Source organism: Aquila chrysaetos, chromosome 21, assembly GCF_900496995.4.
Source record: "Aquila chrysaetos chrysaetos chromosome 21, bAquChr1.4, whole genome shotgun sequence".
Taxonomy (NCBI): Eukaryota; Metazoa; Chordata; class Aves; order Accipitriformes; family Accipitridae; genus Aquila; species Aquila chrysaetos.
Genome location: NC_044024.1, coordinates 20,751,250 through 20,775,630, shown reverse-complemented (window position 1 = coordinate 20,775,630; position 24,381 = coordinate 20,751,250). Strand labels below are relative to the sequence as shown.

At 44.1% G+C, this 24,381-nt stretch overlaps 1 protein-coding gene across 1 annotated transcript in view; it reads left to right on the top strand.

Annotated features, from left to right (window-relative positions):
• The window catches only part of CAPN6 (calpain 6), a 62,841-nt gene extending 40,121 nt beyond the window's left edge, over positions 1–22,720 (top strand). The window contains 8 exon segments of the mRNA XM_041118915.1: positions 1,629–1,706; positions 2,924–3,119; positions 6,343–6,450; positions 6,452–6,466; positions 8,161–8,363; positions 9,033–9,154; positions 16,341–16,477; positions 18,037–22,720. Coding sequence (XP_040974849.1) covers positions 1,629–1,706; positions 2,924–3,119; positions 6,343–6,450; positions 6,452–6,466; positions 8,161–8,363; positions 9,033–9,154; positions 16,341–16,477; positions 18,037–18,219 — 1,042 coding nt within the window. The 3' untranslated portion in view covers positions 18,220–22,720.
• The last annotated feature ends 1,661 nt before the right edge of the window (positions 22,721–24,381 follow it).

The following is a 24,381-nucleotide window of genomic DNA, read 5'->3' as shown; positions in this document are numbered from 1 at the left end:
GATGGCGGAACCGTTGTGCCATCTCTTCCCAAGTATAGAATTCTCTGAGCAAATGAACACATCCTGGAGGAGCCAGGATGTTATGGCTTCCTGGACCTTAGTTTACTGTATACATCATTGTTCTGGCACACTGGAGCATGAGTAGAAAAATAGCCTACGATTAAGGTGATGAGTCAAGAACATGACGTTTGTTCCCAGCTTCACCAGTGAGTTTGTCTGTGACTCAGTTTCTCATTTGCAATTAGCTAGCTGCTGGGGATGGTATAAGTCTTTTATTCTTGGATAATTTAAGTGACTGGTGAAAAATGCTGTAAAATTGCCACATTTGTGATTTCTTGAATTATTTTCTAATTAATTTTAATGTGGACCATGAGCTTAGCAGGCACCCATACAGAGACAGAAATGATTGCTGGAGGGGATGTATTCCATCACTGGCACTTGACACATGAAAAACATTTAACTAGGATGTTATTCAACACTGTGCTTACTAGCCACTGTTAGCATTTAATAATGTAATGTTCTTAACAACAGCATATTAACTTCTTATCCTCCATAATTCAGTTAGCAAAAATCTACTACTTTCAAAAAGTTTGGTTCAGGTGAAGTGCAAAGAATGTGCAGAAGAGCTACTGTGTCTTGTTTAACTTAAGCCCTTGTGGTTCCCCACTAGCCCTTGCCTTGGCACAGCTGCCACTCATTCCAGTGGAAGTGCTGAGGAGTCTGAGGCTGGCCCATGGTTTTTGGCCTAACAGAATTAAATTCAGAATTTCCAAATAGGTTAAGAAAATGTCTGTTTTGGCAAGCAACCTCCCTTCCTTCCTGCCAACCACGTTCAACTATATCCTCCAAGTACTTTTGGAAAGGGAGTGAGGAATTGTGGCTCTGTTCATCTAATGTAACACATTAGGGAAGGGGCCCATGCTGTCTTCTGTCATGTTGTCTGATTTAAGCACCAGGCTACTTGCATTTAGGATCCTGTGCTCCCCTGCAGTCAGCGGAAAGATGCAGGTGCCTCCAGGGGACAATGCAGAGCACATAAGCTCTATGCTAATGCAGGCAATGAAGTGTCTATGCAGTGTAGTGTTACTCTGGAAACTGGACACGAGGCTCCTGCTGCAGCAGGTTCTTCTCAAAGGCTCTCTGGGGAAATCTCAGACCTCAGGCCTGTTTTATTTAAGGAGATTGAAAGACGAAGAGAATACTCTGGTCTAAGTGAAATGTTCAATAAGATCCTGAGGAGGAAAACCAGGTTTCTTTTGAAGGGCCTTCAGGGAATGGAGTCAATCTCATATGACCTTCCAAACCAGCTGTTTAAGTGTCCTAAGAGAGGGTGTGACAAAGGAAATCAATAAAGTTCTGCTCTAGCTGTGGCAGTTTCCCATTCATCTCTTTCATTTTTAGTAGCTTTCAAATCCATTAATGTTTTAAAACTCCTCCTGTAAGGCCCACGCTTTCTTCCTGGATATCATCTGTCCTTTCAGTACTCCAATGTTACCTTTATAACAAGGGACCATGAGAGAATTTTACTTGCAATTTTTTTTTACAGGTGAGAGTGTTTAATTTATTAATCATCTTTGTTGGGTTCCCCCCCCCCCTCCTTTTTTTTTTTTTTTTTTTTTGCCTTTTAGTTCTGAGGAGTGGAAGAAAGTCAGCAGTTCAGAATGTAAGAGCTTGGGACTCACTCTTGAGAATGATGGAGAGTTCTGGTGAGTGGGAGTCATGTGAAGGGTTTGGAGATGCTGGCTACACTAAGTAATTGTCAGTAATTCTGCCATTTAACAGCTTCGAAAACAAGTTCCCCAAATGGATAAGATTATCCAGTCCTGGCACAAGGTCTTTTTCTTTTAAACTCTCAAGGGTGACAGAGAAGAACAGAAAAAATGGATTAGTAGAACAAAATTAGTAGCTCTTAGTAAATACATTTCAAACACCCTCAAAATCTATTACCTATATTTAGGACATTCACTCAGAATGCAAGACAACACATGTGCTGGTTTACATGACAGAATGCCAAATATTGAACACATTGTCAATCCTGCTTACTGACTACTGTGCCTGTCTGTAGGATTTCTAGGTCAGCCACAGCTGAGGTGTCTATAAATACAATTGCAGCCAGTGAATTTTGATACTTGTCGGTGTTTTCCAGCATGGGCATGAGAAGTGTTCATTCTCTACAGAATCTCCAGAACTCTAATAATTTCGACTCTGCTTAAAGCTTAGATACCCCGAGGCAGTCCAGCAAGTTCTTCAGTAGATCATAAATATTGCATCAGGTCTGCTGGTAGGGCTTATATGAAGTCTTCTGTTTGCTTGGCTTTGTCAGAACTGGCAACTGGAAGCCAGCTGTAGGGTTTGGTTCTGGTCCATTAATAAGCCAGGACACGATGGTAGTTCAGAGATACCAAGCTGTTAGAGGGGCTGAACATTTTTTAACTGCTCTGCAATCCAGTCTGTCACTTTAGCAGGCACAGGTTATTGCATTGAGATTGGTACTAAATAAAAGCTATGTCCATAGTACAGAGGTTTGAGTCGTGCTCCGGGACAGATGTACCAATAAGGACCATAATAATGAAATAGTGCTTTGGTTGCAGGAAATCTCTTTTGCCTTTGCAAAATACATGTTATCAAATCCAGCCTGGTAGATACAACCTGTCCTTTAGGCTTAGGTGCTGCAATGGAGCAAATCCAGAGCTGACCAAACACACTGAGGTGATATTTCTCTAAATTAAGTTCTAAGTGTGATTGTGGCTTCACAAGCATTTCCACATGGAGAGCATTCCAATGAATCAGTTTGTCCTCTGGACAGCTGAGCAATGCCTCCTCTTAAATTACTGGAAGATTTCATGTGTTATTTGGCTCTTTACGTGAGTATCACTGTTTATTTTTAAATAAACCATTACTTTCCTGGTGTCTTATGGAATAGGATGACGTTTGAGGACTGGTGTAAGAATTTCACTGATGTGGACATCTGCCGGATTGTGAATACCTCCTACTTCAGTATCCACAAGACCTGGGAGAAGAAAATGATGCATGGGGCTTGGACAAAGAATTCAGAGCCCCTGCTAAATCGCTCTGGTGGATGCTTTGATAACAAAGAGACCTTCCTTCAGAATCCCCAGGTGGGAATCCCTGTATTTTGTGAGGTATTGAAGTGTATCCACTTTAGCTAGGGCTTCTGAAGTATCCACCCTATTTATGAGTTGGCAGTGACTACTTGACAGAAATCTCATTGCCAGTGTCTGTCCTCTGGGAGTATGCTGGTTCACTGCATGTTTCAGGGATTTCTGTGAAATCTCTCAGAAGAGTTTAGATATTTGTTTAGGACTGATCATGTTTGGGGCTGATGAGTCAGACACACCAGGATTAGTGAAGTCCTGCCTGGACTTCTTTCAGTTTCCCAGTTGTAGTAAGGCAGGAAGTCTGATTTCCTAATGACAGAACTCCATTCACTTCACACCTTTAAACAACCTGAAGTTTGGTCCACTGTATTTTGTTAGTATCAATTTTGCATTAATGTAAGATTCTGAAAGTATCTAGTCTCTTCCCCAAGCTCAACCTCTCATCAGCATTACAGAATTTTCCTTGTCTCATCCTACCTGGTAACTTTCAAGCTATTCAGTTTATCTGTTCATCCATTCTTACTTCATTTCTCACCTTCCTGCCCTTCTCAGTGTTGTACGTTTTCATCCCAGTGCATGCAAATTCAGGCATAAAACTTCCATTGCTGTCAATGAGATCTGGGCACCTACTACTTTAGTTATTACTTTGAAAATTGACCTTTCTGTTCTTTTGTAATTCACCACATACTTTAGATTAATTAAAGATGTTCTTGTGTCTGCATCTCTGCACTTGTATGGGAGGTTTCTGTCTGCACCCCTCAATTTTCATAGCAGGATATTGGAGAAATGCAGCCTTTGCTGTTCAGACTAGGAGTGAATCTCAAACTCCCAGCTCATCCTGTCATATAGGTATAGATGGAGAAGCAGTTGTTCACTGCTCTGTCTTCTGTCAGTGCCTCATTTCCAGAGGGTGATTTTATTCAGATATTCTCCTATATGATTCTGGACGTATTCCAAGTGCTTGTCTGGGTCTCATTTGTAAGTGTTTAGCTGTCACAGAGAACAAAATATACACGTTACGGTTGAGTGCAATGCCTGCTGCAATGGAAGTTCTATTTATTCCAGCTTTATCTCTAGGCTAGTTGATTAAAAGGCTCTTAATAGCAGCGCTGGAACACATTTATGTTAGCTTAGGGCCGTTATAAATTACTGTGGCACATACTACCATAGTCTAGAGATAATCTCTCTGTGTTCTCCCTGAGTGAAATGCCTGACACTGAGGCCTCCTGTGAAGTTTATCTGTACAGAGAGGGATTGTGACACTTCCAGCCCCTTTAAAATAAGGGAATTTAAGCCAAGTATAAATGTATTCCTACAGCCACCTGCTGATTTCCAGATTGTTACCCATTAGGACAGCTGAAATGTCATCAGGTCAAAGATCATCACAGTTGCATACCTCTTATCAAAGAGAGCTCTCTTGCACTCTCACAGTTCCCCTTCCACACCTCCATTTGCCCTGGAACACTCTAGGCTATCTGACAAGGTAACACTGCATATGGTTCAACAGGGACCAGAATGAAAATGTGCCTTACTAGGTGTTGCTGCATATTTATATCTCACTTTTTAGAGTCTCTCTGCAGAGGCTCTTTACAACCACTAGGACTCTCTTCAGGATCCCATGCTGCCGCAATGTTGATATAGCACACAAATAACAGTACAAAGCATTGAAATTGTACCAAAAAACAGCCAGCCCAGAATAGCAAGCAGTAGTTCTGTAGGAGGCCAATCTGGACCGTAAATACTGTGAACAACTAATGAAGCCTAGAGGCTTGGGAAGGTATTGATTTTCTTTCCAATACTGTTGTGCTTCAGCAAACTCTGCTAGAGGTTGGTGTTTCCTCCATGTGGGTGTGACACTGCCTGAGACAGTGAGGGTCAGGGATGAGAAATGGGATGGTGCCTTATTCTGCAGAGCTCTAACCACAGAGGGATGTGAAGTCATTACAGGGGATCGTTCCACAACAGTAACCAAGGCAGTCTCAGTATCTACCTCAGAGCAAATCTCAGTGAGGATTTACTTTTTAGCAGCTCTTGAAGAAGGGAGGGGGGAATTGAACCACTAATGATATTCCTCTCCATGCTGTCAGAGAATTTTGGCTTAAATCAGAACATGTGGTGCACATAGAACCCAGCTGTGCACCACTGCAGTTTTATGCTTTTATTTGTTTGCTTCACATTTAAAGGTCTTTGAGGATGGAATAATACAGCATCTGTCTAAAGTTGGCATAAATAGTGTCCTGTTCCCCTCTACTGGTTCTGAGAACTCAGATTTGCCCTCTGTATGCACGAAAGAAACAAAATTTCAAGGAGTCTCAAATAGTGAACAAATTGGAGTGTTTAATTCTTTGTCGTATAAAGAAACACCTATCTGACCTGTTTTGTCTACTGAAAGGGTACATACTTACTCATGAATGGGTCTGATAGTGATACTTAATAATGTAAGTAATTCAAGTCTAATTTATTGAGATGGGAACTGCTGCTTAAACTTGAAGTAATTTTCTTTGATTGGTCTTAAACCCAAGTTGATTCAAGTTTACTTTAAACAGTTTGGATAAAAGATTTGCATGTTAAAGATGCAGGAGTCCTTCTTAGCCCTTTTTACTGGGTATCCCTAAGACTTTCAGGAAAACTGAGAAAGCCCAAAATTAGCATTCCTGTCATTCTTATATTAAATAGAAATTGTAGGTGCAGAATGAAGTTGTGGCTTTTGGGTTTTTTTAACTAAGATTTGGAAAATTCCTTCATTTGCAGGCCCTATATAAAGATGTTTGAAATTTACAGGCCCTGTTTAGATATTCAAGTTAAAAGAATAATCCAAAATTATCAAAGACCTCATCTGGAGTCTGTTGGTTTAATCTTTTTGTCTCCCTCCTGATTTATATATATAAATAAAACTTAATCTTTTGTCTTTTGCTTTCAGAGGGAGATGTTCTCTGCTGCTGCCTCAACAGTTATTTTGTAATACTGTCCCACACTGTCCTTTCTGTGAATTACCTGTTTCAGTGTCTCTGATACTTCTGGTTTAAAGCTCCTTATTATTAGCATTAATTTGCAGCTGTGAATTGCTGGGAATGTTATATGGAGTTATATGGAGAACTTCTCCTCCCACCCCCAAATGTATTTTCACTTGCCTCCTTTGTATGCACGTATTTCCTTGGTGATGGCATTATCCTCAGTATCCTAAGGTATTACTAACAGCTTACCCTCATCTCTCTTCTACTAGTACATCTTTGATGTTAAGAAGACTGAGGACAAAGTATTGGTCTCATTACAACAGGAAGATCGCCGCAAATACAAAAAAGAAGGGAAAGGAGACAGCATCCCAATTGGCTTTTGAAATATTCAAGGTAGGCAGTCATTTGCGCTCCTGGTTCAGAGTTTGTTCAGCAGTCCTGCTTCATCCTGGCAATGAGATCTCTGGCAGATAGAGGCATGATTATAATGGTGGGGTCTGGCTTTCCTCTCAACCTGAGCTTTGTATGTGTACTGCACTCAGTCACCAGAGCTGACATTAGACAGACTATTTGAACTAAATTGAATTTAGTTCAATTCAAACTCTGAACTAAAGGAACATAAGTCATTTTTCTCTATTGCAAAAGAATTTTAAGTGCTTTTCCTACCCCAAGCTTTGAAGAGAAAGACAAAAAAATATTAATGCTTGAAACATAGAGGGTTTTTTACTCCTCCTCACTGGAGTCTCCTGCCTCCATTTCATCAGCAAATACAGCCAAGTGAATGAGTTTGAAAAGTCTGCTGGTTTTCTTTTGCCACTTAGGAAAAAGAGTGAAGAGTGTTTTCAAAAGCTGGACTAGTGAGTAGGAAATGAGCATATGTGAAAAGGAACCAAAGGGATGACAAACAGTAATTTAATTGCACTCCCAGGGCAAATTGAGTAAAATTAAAACATACGAACTGAAAGGAGGAAGAAAGCAAGAGAAACAGCTATGCATCTGCTTTTTCACTGAGGATCAGGATTATCTTATCATCTGTTGCTATAGCTAGTGGGACTACACTGAGTCTATGGCCCTACCCTAAAAACCAGACAGTTTTTAACAGTCAGAGCTGCTGACATCTGCATCACACCTATTCATTTGACCTGTTAACCACATACCTTGAAAAGTGTCATTACAGCAAGTAGCATGATTTACCTTGCCTTGTTCATGCCTTTATATCTAATTTGGAAAGGCTTGGAAAATAAAATCACACCTTCAGAGAAGTATCAGTGCTCTGTCTTTATTTCTGTTCAATAATTTTTCTGTTTCAGAACTGTTCTAACCCACCAGGCTCATTATCATGACTAAAGGCCTTTGGAAGACCATGGCCTAAATTATCTGAAGACAAAAGAGAACTACCAGATAAGAATGTAGGGCTGTCTTTGCCCCCAGGAGCTGCTTAAGAAATAGGTTTATATTTTAACTGTGCTGTGGCAAATATCGGTTCCCTGAAGAGGATGTTAATAGTTAAGCACGGCTTCAAGACTTAGAACAAAACAGAAATGGTTATTCTGTGGCTTTTATATTCAGGAAAGGGCAATGAAAATATAGCTGTGTGCATCTGGATTGAGAGCCTGCTACGTAAGAATGGAATGCTCTCTCTACATGCTAGAGAAAGGAGGCAGATGAATCGGCCTCATCTAAGACGGCAGCGTAGCTCAGCGGGTGGAGTCCTTGGAGTGTGCATGCATCTCTGAAAGTATTAAAAACTCTGCAGTAGCATTAAGTCTCTGTTAGCGGATGCATGTCTTTGCCAGTCCCAAACTTTCACCACCACTTAGGGGTATACATGTATATACTGATGCAGTGAAGTGCAGAACAGCACTGCTTGGAAGCCTGTGTGGGCTAGCACTTGGAGCACTGCGTTGCCTGTCAGGACTCTCTCTGCCACAGCTTCAGTGGGTGAAAAATCATTTGCCAAACCATTTGCCTTTATTGCACATTGTCTTTTCTGCCCCTGAAAGGCTGTGTGATGTGCAGGGAAAATCCTGCCTGTTAGCTCTGATATCCATCCTTGCATTAATCCCTATACTGCACTGTGGCTGTAGGTGGAGGATAACAGAAGCTATCGACTACACAAGCTCACTGTGCAGGAGAGAGTGGCCACATCTCTGTACATCAACACACGCACTGTGTTCTTGAAGAGGATCCTTAAGCAAGGCCGCTACATCCTTATCCCAACTACATATCATCCTGGCATCATTACAAAGTTTATCCTGAGACTCTTCACAGATGTGCCATCAAAACTCAGGTAGGTTGCACTCACAGCTACATGAGATCTTCCCTTGCCCACATTGGCTGCACCTCCTTGGAAATGATTGCCTGCATGCCCTCAAATATCCCTGACTTACTAGCTCATATCGCTCCAGAACTAGGCCCTTGAGATGGTCAGGGTCACCTCCAAGAATCTCCAGAAGGTTTACTGGCATTTGTGCGTGGTCAGGACATTTTTACTTAGGAACCTAGCGGACAATTCAGTTTGGGTCTTTTGACCTTTTAGTTTGGCTTTTGTAGTTGCCTCCAGTTCTAGGTCAGAACGCTGAGCACTGGTGCTGGCAGTTACAGTTGATACTGTTAATTTCTTTGACCATCTCCTTTGAAACCAGTGGTTGTCTGCGAGGGCAAAACTAGTGTTTTGTGAAATCAGGCCTGCTGAATTTTTTTCTTGCTTTGATACTATTTTCCATGATTTAAAATTTTTTTTTTCTGCCACTTCTGCTGCCATGTGAAGGATGACACACATTTGGTTTGCTTTGCTCTGTTTTTATTTCTTAAGTCTGTCATTTCTGTACCGCAAACTTCCAAAATGGTAGATGAGGAAAGAGTACAAATCTCATGTTCTGAAAATGCCAGATTTCCACAACTATTGACTGTTTGCTTGACATTTGTTGCTTCAATTGATTTTCCTATGATTTTTCAGGGAGCTGAAGGCAGATAAGCCTAAAATGACATGTTGGAGTCTTCTTTGTGGCTATCCACGCAGAGTCACCCAAATCAAAATTCACTCTGCAGAGGGTTTACAGAAGCAAGACAGATCAGGCGGTAAGTGTAAAGGAAGCCTGGAAGAGTGGAAGGGGCTTCTTCAGTCCTCTAATGATGATCTGAGTTGATATGTAAGCAGTCAGAAATTACCCAAACAAACTGAAGATGTATGGGATTTTTTTCAGCACATTGTAGAATCTCCTCAAAAGGAGAGATCAGGTGAATAAGATGATGCAAAACAGCGAGAGTTATGTGTCACCTATGCTGGTCCAGATGGGCAGTAGTAGTCAGACCTTTCTGAGAGGCTTTTTGTGGGGATTAGTAAGAAATTCACCTTTCAGGGTTATGTGTTTTCTAAATGGAAAATATCCAGGGAGACAGCTGAATCGCACAATCTCATGTAGTGTATTACACTTACCTCAGCAATGTCATTCATGGCCTTCAGAGCACTTTGTTCTTCATTACCACAAGCTTAATACCACTTCAGAGAGGAAATTATGGTTTTCAAACAACCATCTTCAGCTGGGTAAACTAGGACAGGGAAAGGTTAAATGACTTGTACAGGACTGTGTATCTACATGTCAAAGGAAGTGTCCTGAAGGACACTAAAATGTCTTTCTGGCACACAATGTTGACAGTTAATTAGGAGACTTGTCCAGTTGTCATTTACTTCCTCATTTTCTTCCCCTACTCTCTGTCTGCCGGCCTTAATTTTCCATGACCAGTGCAATAGAAAAAGGTAGATACATCCAGCACTGAGTGGTTGGTAGGGAGAAAGTGAAGGAGCAGAGATACTTCGGTGAATGTGGAACTGGAAACTAAAGAGGTTCCTGAAACATCTGTGTTTGCTCCAGATAACTCTTCAGCTCTCTTCACTTTAAGATGTGGAGCTAAGTTGCATTAACTTCTTGTGGTAGAGAAGGCATTAGACTTAGACCTGTAGTACAGTTCATCTTCAGTCTCACAAAGCAGCTGTAAAATTTCTCCCACCAGCTGGCTATAATTTGATTCCAGTCCCCTTTTCATAGTTATTCCTGGCACGCACTGTGGTGACTGAATGTACTTTTCACTGTGAAAGCCACTTTCTGTTGAGTCTGGTTGTCTCTTCAGGGGACAGGAACATTGGAGGGAAGAGATACAGAAAATTGATTCAGTTCATTTTTCTTGGTACTTTTCTTGAAAAACTGGAGCCACAAACACCTCCATCAAACAAGCAGTATGGCTCCATGTTCTCAGCAAGGCAGGCTGGATGGGTGAGACTGAAGGGGCTGTATGTGACAAGAGTAGTAGAGCAGTGCATTGAAAAGAGGCAGCATGTTCTTGTTCTTGCCCTGTGAAGGACATTTTCATTTTTAAGGGTGGGGTTTTTTTTTTTTTTTGCTTTTAAAATTCCTTAAACACTTTTCTCTAACATTCCCTGCCATAAAGCAATAAAAGCCAATTCTCCACCCTTAGCATTTCACAATCCTTAGCACAATTACAGTCTTGACAAGATCATTAAAAACAATTGCCTGCAGCTGCCAAAGACCAGGCTTGAGCTCAGAGAGCGTTGTGGGATTTGCTGCGTTGTGACACAGACCCTCAGGAATATACAAATAGGACTTACAACCAATGTGTAATAAGTATTCTAGCTACAGCATAGCCCAAATACCTTTAGGACCCTGTACTACCACATATGGTCAGGTTGAGTTGAAGCATCTTCTTTCACTTTGATTTCAGCATCCAGTGTTGGGCTGATGATTACCCTGACAAAACTGAAAAGGTAACCTATTGTGGGAAGAACTGTCTATAGGAAATGGACTCCTGGATTTCCTGTTTAAACCTAAGCAAAACTTCTGCTTGATTACTTTATCTGCTGAAAAAATGCATAATTGGGTCAAGTGATACTATTTGTGAATTAGTAATTGAATTCATCAAGTGGCTGAAAAAAAATCAGTATTGATCATTGTCAATTTTTTTCTGAAGTGTTCCCATTTCCCTGTGTGAAACAATGTGCCATTTTTAAATTCATCAAAAACATAAGGGGGTTTGAACACAAAACCTAAATGAATCTTATTGTTTGACCTTGAATAAGATTTCACCAAAAAAGTTTAAATATTTTCCTTTTGTATCAACACAAAGCTTTCAATAAAAGCCTTTGTCTCTTTTCAGCCTGTAGTTCCAAATCTCATCCATTAAGGGGGCACTGAAGGAGAGCTGAGTTACTTCACTTCAGTAGCTTCTCCATTATCTTGAATTCTGCTGTGAAATCCCCATTTGAATCTTTCTTTATTAGCCTTTTTTGCTATAAGTATCTCCAGCTCACAGCGTATGTTCATAGATTGTCTTGCAGAATGCCATATCTTATATCAGCTTCAGACAAATGAAGTAGGGAGAGTGTGTAAATAAAAAGAAACCATGAAGCCAAATGTGCACTGCTGATGTTTGTGCTACAAAATAAAATCAAGCTGTGCAATGACCAGGATAACACCCATAACTGGCACTCTGCTTTCTATGGGCACCTTGCTGGGAAATTTGGCAAAGCTCCCGATTGATACTAGAGTCCATTTTTGGTAACATAAAAAAGCTGGGTATGCTCCATGTTTCTCACATTTGGAGGGGTTTTTGGTAGATTAAAAGAGTGGATATAGAAAGTCCTTGAAGCACACTGTCTGGCTGGATTGTAAATTTACACTAGAAAGTAATGTGTCCAGGGACATTAAATATCTCATATTCTAAGATTGCTTCCTAATACTGCTGCAAAAGAATGCAACTCCTTGTCATCTCTCATCTCTTCTCTGGCTTCTCTGGATCCATGTCTGGACGCTCTCCCATGCTTATCTCAAGGAGAAATAGCAGCCAGGCATTTGAAAAAGACCAGCTTTCTCAGAAGTGAGTTTAGACCTCAAAGTCACATGGGCAGTTACCAAAATACTAGCCTTACCTGCTGTTCCTGGAACATTTCCTGATGTGAACTGGATTTAAAAGTCAACAGCAGCCTCCTGTCTAATCAATACTGTGAGATGAGGGAAGAGGCCACACAGCAATTGCCATTGGGAGTGAGAAGTAGAGGTTTCCTTTCAGGTTAGGCACAGTCAATATGTTTATTCAAGTAGAAAATAGGTAGATTAAGTGGTTGTGCTTGCCTGCTGCTAAGAGGACCTCACACAAAGGTTACTCGTTTTCTGGTGCAAAGGTTGTTGGTAACTTGTTTCCATGTGAGCTGCTGTGTCTGATTAGCCCCACTGCATTTCACAAGGGTTTCCTGACTTGCCCTTCACCTTCTGATCTACAGCATCTCGGCTCTCAAGCTGCTTCTGTTCTGATGCTCACTGTCTGTCATCTGTCAGCTGTATTCCGCCTTGTCCAGCCACCTGCCTGGTTTGTCACTATCATCCCTTAGCATAGGGAGAAGACAAAACTTGATGATGAAGGAGGAGGTTATGATTCATTCTGAAGCTTCTGAGAACTGAGACATGGCATTACATCTCTGTGACAAACTGTCCTGAAAACATCAGGATGTCTCTATACTCTGACACTGGGGTATGCAGTTGCAGAAAGTAAAAGCAGCCTGAACAGAGATACTTTTTCTGGATATAACTAGGATAGAGGGATTTTAGACTTGAATGCACTGATCTTCATATAAGCTCATCACTGTCATCTGAGAGTTGTGCTTAGCACAAATTTCTGAGCAACTACTTAAACAAAACTGGAAGAGAATGAAGATTGCATAGCGAGTGCATGCCCGGCCTGGTTCACGAGCTGCTTGTCATCAGAACCCTGCTCCCTGCCAGAGGAAGGTTGTTTAATCTCTACTTTAAATGTTTATTGGAAAGCTCCTCCTTGCTGCTGTCTTTGATCCATTGTCCTGTCTGGAGAAAATAATGGATGGTTTGCTGTTGTCAATAGTGGATGAATCTAGCGGCCCAGACTCAATTCTGAATGCATATAGGCTGCTTCTCTTGGAAGTACCTCCCTCCGAGTTAGCTTGTTCTGAAGTTGATCCAACTATCTGTGAGCCAAGCACAGTGGCAGGTTTGCAAAAAGATGAAGCAACACTGTGTGCTTGGAGATTTTCTGTCTCTCGTTCCCAAGTCTGCTTTAAAAATTGCTCTCGCTACTGTCTGTCACACTCTTTTCCCAAGAGCTTATCTTTGAGAAAAAAATAATCTTTTGTATTTTTAAGTCTTCCCACTGAAATTTCATGTTGAATTTGCATGTTTAATTGCCTTTCATCACTTCTTTTCTAAACTACGTATTGTGATCCCTGGTATGTGACATACGTGGTAAGTAGAGTATCTGGTACCTATAATGGCAGTTGCCCAGGGAGCAGTCTGAGAAACAGAAGGAAGGAGAAGGCAAAAAGCAGCTGGTAAATGTCCAGTCAAAGCACGAGAAGGGAAGCAGAGAGAAAAAGGAGTAGAGATGGGGGGAAGATTTACTGATGCCAGTGGAAAGACTCTCTTCTGTTATCTGTATTGCAGGAGAAGCTAAGAGGTATCACATGAGCAAAGACTCAACTGCAAAAGGCAAAACAACCTGTTGTAATTCCCAAGGCAGTGCTTGCGCTTCAGCACTGTGTCTGCTCTGTTTGGCCCATGCCTTTTTCCAGTGACTGAGTTTGTCATAGCTCTCCATATTACCACTAAGAGTGGTCTAGCTGGAGAAGAGAGGGAATGTCTCTGAGAACTTTTTCTCAAGAACATTTTCTAGAAAGCCTTTTGTTTTGGTACAGTGCTGAAGGGTGTGGATGTTAGATCCTCAGTCCAATTCTCAAAAAAAAAAAAAAAAAAGTTAGCCTTAGACTACTGTGCATAGATTTCTTTAAGCCTTAGAAATGTCATTACTGTTCAAGTGTTTCTGGCTTTTACAGATTTCAACTTTTTCCTTTGCGCTGTTCTTTCATACAGCTTCCCAGTACAACAGCATGGCCATAGGACTGAGAAGAAACAGCTGTTTATACACAGTATGGTGTTCAAAGCATAGCTTGAGTCATGTGTGTGCCTGAGAACTGAACCCAGTCCTCGTTCCACTGCCAGAGCAGTTGCCAGAGTAGCAGCTCCAGTTTTCATTCCCAGCTCATGGTGAATACTAGGATGTTGCTCTTCCACATTAGTAGCCCTTTCTGCATTGCCTTTGTACTGTAAATAAACCAGGCCCAGAGCTGCAAAGAACTGGGCCAACTGTAGGTGAGAACATGCCTTGTCTCATCCTGCATGTGCAGCTCTCCCATTTCTTTCTTTTGTTCTGGAATTGGAGCCAGTCCTCCTAATATAACTGACCATTCAGCAATGTCATCGTGAGGTCATGCTGTGCAGATACCTTTCACGTTCCTCTTCTACCTCCCTCTCTTTTTCTAGCTCTTTCTGAGAATGTGAATCTGTTTCCAATGTTAGCTTTCCCTTTCCTTTCACTTAGCAAGTCCCTTCATTAACATCTCCCTCATCCACCAGATATGCCTGTTACCTCTTTAAGCTCTGTGTCCTTTCACCACCTCTTCTTATGCCCTCTCTCTCTTAATTACTGTTAATGATCAGATGTTGCTTTGCTTTGTGGCCAAAGTAGTTGACACCATTTCATGCAAGACCCCATTTTATTCAGATCCATTTTCCAAATCTCTTTGCAAATGGGGGAGCTTTTCTGTCACAGCGTGGTATGGCCCCATGCCCCAGAGCTGAACCACACATTCTGTGACACAGAAAGTAATTGCCTATCAGAAAAGCCAATACATTGCTACCTGCTATAGAAAGTGTGAGATGTTGTCAGGGTAACGGGCCTATTGCATGTCTGGCCAGGTGTAATCATAGTGCAGCATATGGAAAAATCTGTTTCTTTCTCATAAGTGGAAGTAGCTCCTTCTGTTTTGGATGTAGCTGTTACGTGGTTTGTTTGCGTGAGATGTTGGTATCCATTCCTGCAAATGAGTGATGTGTTTGAGGAGAATCATCCTGGGTATGAATTGTTAAAAAAAGAAAGCTGCCTTAAAATTATGCTGCCTTATGGCTGTCATTCCAGTGGTGGCATTTTCAAGTAGGTGGTGATGAAATGTGTGTAAGAAATGATCACGAGTCTGACTTACACTTACACACATTCAGTGGGTTTATTTAAAATCCATATCTAAAAAGTAGCAATGTGTGGAAAAACAGATATGCTGTCATTAACAATAGGAATGGACAGAAATAGTTGTTTTGAAATACAAAAAAATGGTAGTGCCTGTGTTTAATTAAAAGTTAATTTTAAAGTGGAATGCTCCATTCTATTTGAGGATAAAGACAGGTGTTTCCAAATTGGTTCCTGCTCCCTATTGGAATGGAAAGAAAATATCAACATTTATAACAAAGTAAAAATGTTCAGTGTAAAAACAACAAAGCATTTCTAGAACATTGAATAATCTCAGTGGGTTACGTATGATTAAAGTGTAATTTAAAACATTAACTAGGACCTGTAATAGAAACAAACATGTGATAGCATAAACTTTAAAATTACATTGATCCAAATGATAGAACTGAAGACGTTGTCTCAGGTTCATGGGAATGAAATGAGAAACTGGGGAGGATTTGCTTTGACAGTTTCCCACAGAAAACTTTGTTGAAACCAGTGCACTCCTACAGAATGTTTTTGCATTTTGACAATTATTTTACTTTCTGGAACAGAAACTGCTGCTTGAAAACTACCTCCTAACACTAATACCCATATCAAAATACAGTAGACAGCACTTTCAAGCCAGGCGGTCTAAAGGTGGGCACTGAGATGTGCATTCAGTCATCTAAAAGCAGTTCTGTGCAATTCCTGTCCTTGCCCTCCATAGGAATTGTGGACAATGAACAGTTTTTACCTTCCATTTTGGCCCAGGTGCCCAGAACTACATACCAGATTGCATATGCACATATGCATTTTGGCTCTCGTGTCTAGAGCAGTGTCAGGGAGCTTAAAGTGTCACTTTGAAGACTTTCTGTTAGATGAGCCAGGAGGACGCAGAGCAAGGGAATGTGGAAAGATCGCAATCCCAGTCTAGGACTGAGCTGGTTTCACAGCAAATTGTGCTTGGTTTCCAGCTCTCAGCATCCAGTTTTTAGAAGAATGAGGTATTTCACCTCTGCTGGTGATGGGCAGCTAGCAGTGGATGTGACGTGCCCTGGTGCCCTGTTCCTATGCTCAGTAGCATTGGCACTGCCAAGCACAGGAGGGGATTGCTTCTGCTGGGTTTCTGGGCAGGTCTCAGCTGCTGTTCTGTGTCCTAAGAGTTGTGCTGCTGATTGTGTTTTAGGAGCAGATCCCTATGTGCTTATCAAGTGTGAGAACCAAAACATGCGCTCCCCTGTGCAACACGATACGACCAGTGCCATCTTCGACACACAAGTGATTTTCTACAGAAAGAACATCGACAGTCCTATCATTGTCCAGGTGAGATAAGCCATGCAGGGTGGGCTGCTAAGGGCAGGTAGGGGAGCACAACAGCATCACTGCACTTGACGTGTGCTAACTCTTCATTTGTGTGACTGATACCCAGGACAGAAGTATGAAAACCTCTGCTCCCCTTACTGGGCTATGCCTGGATCTATTCAGCTGCTCTACTGATTCTCTAGTCTAGGTCTTTTCTATAAAACAGCAACTGATGACACTTAGGGATCAGAAGGCATATTTCATTCCAAGGCTTTGAAGGAATTTACAGAATTACCTTTTGCCTCATTTGGTACCTGACAAAACAGAGACAAAGAAAAGCCAAGTGTTGTACAGTATCAGTGTTTGAAATAAAACCAAAGCTAAGGCTACTGTTAAGAAGCTTTTTACCTTGAATTCTAGTCCTGTGGCAACTAGACGACACTGTTTACCTCCACACTAGCTGGAGAAACAGAGCTTGATATTTAGATGAGGCAGTCCAGGAAAACTTTGGGAGAGTGGAACAGCATTTCAGTTTGATACACACAGTTGTTTAGTATTAGACAAATACTAAGGACTATGTCTTCTTCATCAGTGTAGGGAGATCTTACAGCGAATCTGTGAATCAATTCACTGTGGCACATAAGTGCCAGAAATTGAAATGGCTTTATAGCACTGTGTTGCAAGAAGAGATACATTTCTGATTTTCCACTGCCTAATGCAGTACTGGTGTGTAGTACTCCTGTGCCACAGTACTCCTCTGAACTAATAGGTATATTCTACAAATATATAAATAGAAGGAGGATGATAGCAGTGTTATCCACCAAACCACAGACTGTAGTTATCAACTAGAGGGAACTGATATGATACAACAGCTGATGGAACGTGGTCTGTGTTCTTGGCATGTGCAGGATTGCCTAATCCTTAGTAAAGATTTGATTTACACATGGGACCTCACCCCATCTCTCTACAGTATGCAGCTCAAACACTTTGACTTTTCCAGGATAACTGAAAGTTAGATAGTAATGAACTTCACAGACCAAACAAAGACTGGCATGTGAGACTAGCAGCAAAACCCACTATTAACACCATTTCAGTTGCTGCTTGCTATATGCCCAGCCCTGTCCTGAGAAATGACAAAGGACACGGCCAAGGACTCCAAAACCACTGCTGTCCCTTGCTCTAGCAGTGTGGACCTGGCTCTAATACAGAGGAAAAGCACTGAAGACACCGCAAAGGTGAGCACCAGCAGGCAGAATGGCACAGACAGGCTGATTGCATGTAGGTTTTTACTGCTGATGAGCTCAAACAGGTAATGTTTATTCCTCTTCTAGGCAGGCTATGACCTAGAAAGCAAAAAGCTGCATTTAGCTCCTTATTTGCATAGTGTATGTAAATGAGCATGCAAATCCAGAATCTCCCACATGCTCTCTAGACAATTAGCTAAATTTAGATGTACACCCCCTCCTCACTGCTTTTTCAAGGGGTTAATGGGGGTGACCCTGCTCCAGCACAACCCTTTCAGGTGGACTGTGAGAGAAGCACTACTTCAGCTGGGCTTATTTCAGTTCCCTTGTCTCTAGGTCTGGAACAGCAACGTCTTGTGTGACCAGTTCCTCGGACAGGCGGTGCTGGCAGCTTCACCCAGTGACCCCAGAGAACAGCAGACTCTGCAGCTCCGAGGGAGAGGCAGCCGAGAAGCAGCCGAGGTGCCAGGTCACATCACCGTCAAGGTTTTTTCCAGCGATGACCTCGTGGAGCTATGAATATCAAAGCCCCGCAGAGCCAGACAGAGCTGTCACCTCGCAGCAGGGGGGCTTGTCTGTGCTTTCTGTGTGAACGACTCGGGAGCAAAGGTTGCACATAATCATAATCGCTTTAAAAAGAAAAACCCCTCTAACTCTCCACATTATCATGGATAATGGGGAGAGAGGCTTTTAAAGAGGGAAAAATACATATTTATACATATATATGTTCATGATACAGCAAATACAGTAGAAGAGGGGCCAAACTAAATGTTAGCAGATAAGCTCATTAAGATGTGACCGTCTTCCCCAGCAGCATCTTTCAGGAGCTCTCGGCACATAAGCTGGCAGCACATGTGACTGTTCTCACAGGTTCTCAGCACATCATCATCTGTTCTCAGCAGTGGGACTGGATGCAGGCAGGAATGGCTGCATCTCCATGGTCACGTACCAGCAGGTTGGTGGGGTGGCAAGCACAAGGTGGAGTTGCATGGCTCAGTCCTTGTTCACTGCCAGGCTGTATTTGGGAGGGGGATTTTTTTTAAGCTTTGATTGGAATTTTTTCCCCATATAGGCCTATAAAATTCTTGATGAATTTCATTATTATTGCTACAGATCAGATGTTTCTGTTCCTTGGCAAAAATGTCATTACTTAAGGAGTTCAGTCATAGGTCATAGCCTTAAGACCAGGCATGCCAGGGCAACATTAAAATAGAAGGTCAGGTCTTGCAGTGCCTATTTGAACACCACAGCAAATAAGAGCTTTGCCCGCATAAAGGCTCTCAGACTGACTTACTTATTCTTCTATTCTCCACCTCAAGCTGATGACTCACAAATTGATATCTCTGGCCAAGAGAAGGGCACCTCACAATTTAGCTGTGGTTTTGCTCAGAGGACAAATTAAGTAATGGGAGCCTCCTTGCTAAGGAGGCTTTGTTTAATCCACATGATGCTAAAAATGGAATAACACTCCTTTTGCTTCATTAGATGTGATGGGTAGCACCATGAAAGAGGACAAAATTAGCTCATGACAAGGATGGGTCTGTAAAACAAAGAGGCTATGCCCTTGCAGGTATCAGGTTTCACTCTCGAAATTTTGCATCGGTTTATTGCTGACAGAGCTGATGTTTCTGATGAAGTTTAACTTGGGTATAATGGAGGACAGGTATTGTTTCACATTTCCTTCAAAGCAGGGTTCTGGTACAAACTTTCTTTTAACTTTTGCATATAGCCTGATGGCAGGGTTTCCTCAACAGCAGACATTTCTGTGTTGTCAAGCTGTGCAGTGATTCTGGCAGTGTAAGAGGCTCACTGCGTTAGACCTCTTGGAAATGGATTTTATATGGTTGCAAATTCTGGTCTTGAAAGTGAATCTAAAGGATGACTATTCTGCCTTTTGTACAGCCAGGAAATTTGGATTTCTGTGTATCTTGTAACCACTTCAGCCATTTTGTGCAATTTTTATAATTTATAAAATGGCCCTCAGTAGAGTTAATGTTTTCACAAAAGGTTTTGAAGTCTCCTCAGGACTCCAAAAGGATCATTGCTGTGGTAGAAAATGCTTTCTCTGACATGTTGGGGATGGAACGTAAGGCTATGAATGATATTATACTGCCATCAGCTTAGTTGCATGTACCAAGTACCTAAATCCAGCTCTCTTTTTAAATAGCTTGGGCTCAAGCCATTTTGCACGCAGAGCATTTGTCAGATGTGAACTACATGCGGTTGACAGCCCCACAGGCAAGTGCAATTCTTCTCTGTAAACTCATAGCTTCAGAGTTGCTTACTCTCAGATATGTTTGTAAAACGCAATTTTTTTTAAAAAGCATGAACTTTCTCATGCAGACCAGAGCTCAGGCAAGCCACACAGGGAACTGCAACTCAGTCTGGGCTGTCCTAGCCCTGCACTGAGACCTGTTTGCTTTGATTTTCCTCACGCTGTATTTTATGCCACGGTAGCTGCTTCTCAGCAGTGTGGCACGAGGGGTGACTGCAGCCCATTGGCACACCTTCACCATATGGGTGGAGAGCACCGTGCTGGTGTTCCAGCATGGTTAAAGCCGCGCATTGCAATTTGTAGGGCAGCAAGGCGTGCAGGAGAGCACACCGAGGCAGAGCAGAACAGGTCATGTCGTATAACCCCCCTTTCAGACAGACTTTTCTCCAGGGGCTGTTCCATATGAGATGGGTGCAGTAAGGAGGGGCTGGCTTGGCCAGCTGATTGATTTGGGTCAGTGTTTAGCCTGAAGAAGGTTCCTCTCAGAGACGGCACCCAGCACGGTCGGGCTGCTTTCCTTTCTGCAAACTGAGGCAGCTGGCAGGAGACCGGAGGCTTATGCCTCCCTGCTCCAGTATTTGCCTGATCCGAGAGCTCGCCTGAGCTCATCGAGAGCACAAAGCCATCTCGTCTCCTAGCTGGAGCATAGTGTCCCTTGGCTGTTTCCTTTGAGCGCTGCAGCCCTGGCCTCCAGCTCCCAGCACCGCCACCCCGCTGCAGCATCTGTGTAAGGGTCATCCCCAGCGTCAGCGGGGCAGAGGGCATTTGACCAGCAATTCTTTGTCGTGTACAGCCTGACAAGGAGGGAAGTCAGGGTGGAATGGGTAAAGGTGATGATTTTTAGGCCTTGACAATTATGTCAGCTCAAGACATTCCCACAGTTTGTCCCTGTGGTGTGGGGGCAGGGGGCCCTCGAACACCAGTGCTGGCCAGGCTGGAAATGGAGCTCTGTTGCTCTCTCAGCATTGCCCTGAGGGTGTTGCAGTCCAGTGCTGGTAGCTGTGGGAGGCTCAGGCATGCTGACACCAAGCAGAATGTCTGTACCTCTGCATTTATTAATGTTTGGAAGTAGTTGGAGCAGGCAGGATTTGCCCATCAGGAGGAGTTGATCCAACCTGGGAACACGATGGACTGTGCTGACTTACAGAGGCTTCTGGCTTTTCCTCCCACCGAGGCATGTGGGAGGTGGGAGCAATCCCAGGTGAAGCCAAGGCAAGAGCAGGCTGAAAGGGGCTTGCACTGCTGCCTGCTCCCTGCACGAGAGCCCAGGCTGGGCAGGAGACAGTGCCCACTGCTCTGCGGGCTCTTTCTCCTGTTGTACATCTTGCCATGCACTGAAAGCAAAGCCAGCTCCATGGGTTTTTGGCTTACAGGGGAGGTAGATGTGATATGTTTGAGATAAGAGGATTGCCTTTTCAGACCGACACAGGAATTTAAGATCAAATGTTACTAGAACAGGGCAGTATTTTTTAACAATTAATGATAACTTGTGGGAAAACAAAGGGTTTTTCGGGGGGGGGGACTGCATTTATGTACGGACTTGGGCCACCTTCAGCAGAGAGTTTTGGGCCCCCCAAATTAAAACAGAGGGAAATAGATGGAAAATGTTTCATTTCAACCTTTCTTACTTTTCAATATGAAGTGACCTAAATAAAAGGTTAACAAAAATAAATAAATGTGTTCAGTAATTTCTGAAATGAAACGTTTGGTTTCAGCTAAAAGAAATGGTTCTGGAATGACCTCAAATTACATTTTTCAGCTTGCTCATAAAGAAAAATGTATATCTTTCTCAGCTGTTCACTGAACAGTTCTCCCCCCGCCTTCCTTTTACTTCACAACTGCTCCCTACTTTCCCCCAATGTGTTCCCAGCTCATCGCGGTCTCCATCGTACTGTAGCCTTCCTTGCTGTCCCTCACCCTGAGGAAGAACAAGCCCTAGGTCTGGGGACTCGTCCTGTCCCTGCCTGCACAACAGCAGTGTCTCAGGAGTCCCACTGGATTTTATGGTGTAATTCAGACCTGCTCTTCACCCCTCGGCCCCAGGCAGAGTGCTATTTATTTGAGTGAAGCCCAGTTTTTGTCCTCACTGCTGTGTTCCTTTCCCTCACCCTCCTCCCTCCACCAGGATGAGCTCTTGTGAATCCCTGTGACTCTCCCCCCATTAGGCTTAGACTGACTCTTATTTGTCTCCTCTGGCACACCAGACCAGTCACCTCTGTGGGGAATAACGGACTGACTTTGCTGAGCACAGCGCACAGCAGTGCTGTCGGGGCTATAAGAAGAGCTCCACTGCACCCATGTTTTTTGCTGTTTGTCTCAACTAAATCCTCACTGTTTGGAATTCTCACTCTAGGATGGCTGCAGGTTAGATCGACAGCCTGACTCCTGCAGCATCCTGCAGAGGATGGTCCCAGATGTTAACGGTGAGCAGCCAGAGCTGTAGCTTCCAGCCAGCATTTGTGAGTATTGTGTTATATCGTCTCCTGCAACTTCTGGGGAGAAACAACTGACTCTGGTTGGTACTGCTAGGTCAGTGCTGCTCGTATCGGCTATGAGTTATGAAGGCTGAAGGTCTCTTCTTCTACTCCAAAGGCGTCAGCACTAAGCCTGGCACGGCACGGCAGGTGCTGTGCTCGGAGCCACAGCACCCACCTTTGCGTTCCTCCTCCCGCCCGTCGCAGGACCACCACGCTCGCGAGGGCGCGGACGCGGGAAACGCTGTGCTGGGAAAAAGGCCCAGCGGCCGCCTTGGGCCTTCAGCGGCCGCCTTGGGCCTTCAGCTACTGCCTTGGGCCTTCAGCGGCCGCCTTGGGCCTTCAGCGGCCGCCTTGGGCCTTCAGCTGGCGCGAGCCGCTCCCAGGGCAGCGCGACCGCTGCGGCCGAGCAGGGGCCAGATCCCTTCTCCCCGCGGCGGGAGGCGTTCGGTGCCCGTGCGCTCACGGGGGGCTGCGGGCGGCCGCGCCCCCGAACCCCGACTGGCGAGGGAGGCCTGGTCGGGAGCGCGCCGAACCCGAGCCTCGTGCTCGGGACAGGCCCCTGCGGAGCTAACCCTGCGCCGCCCGGCCGCTCGTTAACCGCTGCCCCTTCGTGCCGTCCAGCGCCGGGCTACAAGCGCCGGCCCCGCCGCGCCGCAGGCTCGCTGCGCCGCCGGCCCGAGCCGAGGGGCGGACGGGCGGGAGCGCCGCCGCCCGCTGCCGTGAGCGCCCGCCGCCGCTGGGGGGCGCCCGCGCCCCGCCGCCCGCGCAAGGCCGCCGCCGGCGCTCGCGGGAGGTGGGGCGGGCGCCATTTTCCCCGGGTGGGTCTAGCGGGGCGGCGCGGCCGGAAGGGGCAGCGGCCGGCGTGGAGGCTGTGAGGGGGTCCGTGGTACGTACGTGGCGGGAGAGGGGCCGTGCCGTTATGGGGGGCTCGGGGAGAGGGGAGGCCTCCCTGCAACGGCGTGACGCTCTTTTCCCGCCCCCGTCCGTGTATTCTCTATGTGTGTGTATAAAACATCCACAGACACGCAGAGATCTGTCTTTAGTGATCTCTGACTTCTCCTGCGACATTTCCACATATATAAATACATATAGTATAGATAGAGTGTGAGAGATTTATAGAAGGGTCTCTGTGTATGTAAAACACATAAAACTAGGCAGTATACAGACGGCTAGAGGGAGGGAACATAGTATTTGAGGGTCTGTGTGTGTGCACGCATACATACATACACGTGTATGTATATATTCCGTAATACATAGAATCATAGCATACCAGGTTGGAAGAGACCTCAAGGATCACCTGGTCCACCCTTTCTTGGCAAAAGCACAGTCTAGACAAGATAGCCCAGCGCCCTCTCCAGCCAAATCTTATAGGTGTCCAATGTTGGGGAATCCACTTCTCTGGGGAGATTATTCCAGTGGCTGATTGTTCTCATTGTGAAAAATGGTCCTCTGGTGTCCAGTCGGAATCTCCCCAGAAATAACTTGTACCCATTACCCCTCGCCTGTTCCATGTGACTCCTTGTAAGGAGGAGGTCTCCATCTTCTTTGTAGCCCCCCCTTAAAATACTGGAACATGGTGATAAGATCTCCCCTAAGCCTTCTTTTCTCAAGGCTGAACAAACCCAGTTCTCTCCACCTTCCTCATACAGCAAGATTCCCAGTCCTTTGATCATCTTTGTGGCCCTTCTCTGGACCCTCTCCAGCCTGTCCACATCTTTTTTGTATAGCAGGGACCAAAACTGAACACAGTATTCCAGGTGTGGCCTGACAAGCGCTAAGTAGAGTGGGATAATGACTTTATCTCTGCTGATGATGCCCCTGATGCAACCCAGCATCCTGTTGACTTTCTTTGCCACAGCAGCACACTGTTCACTCACATGGAGCTTGTTGTCCACCAGGACCCCCAGGTCTCTTTCCACAGAGCTGCTC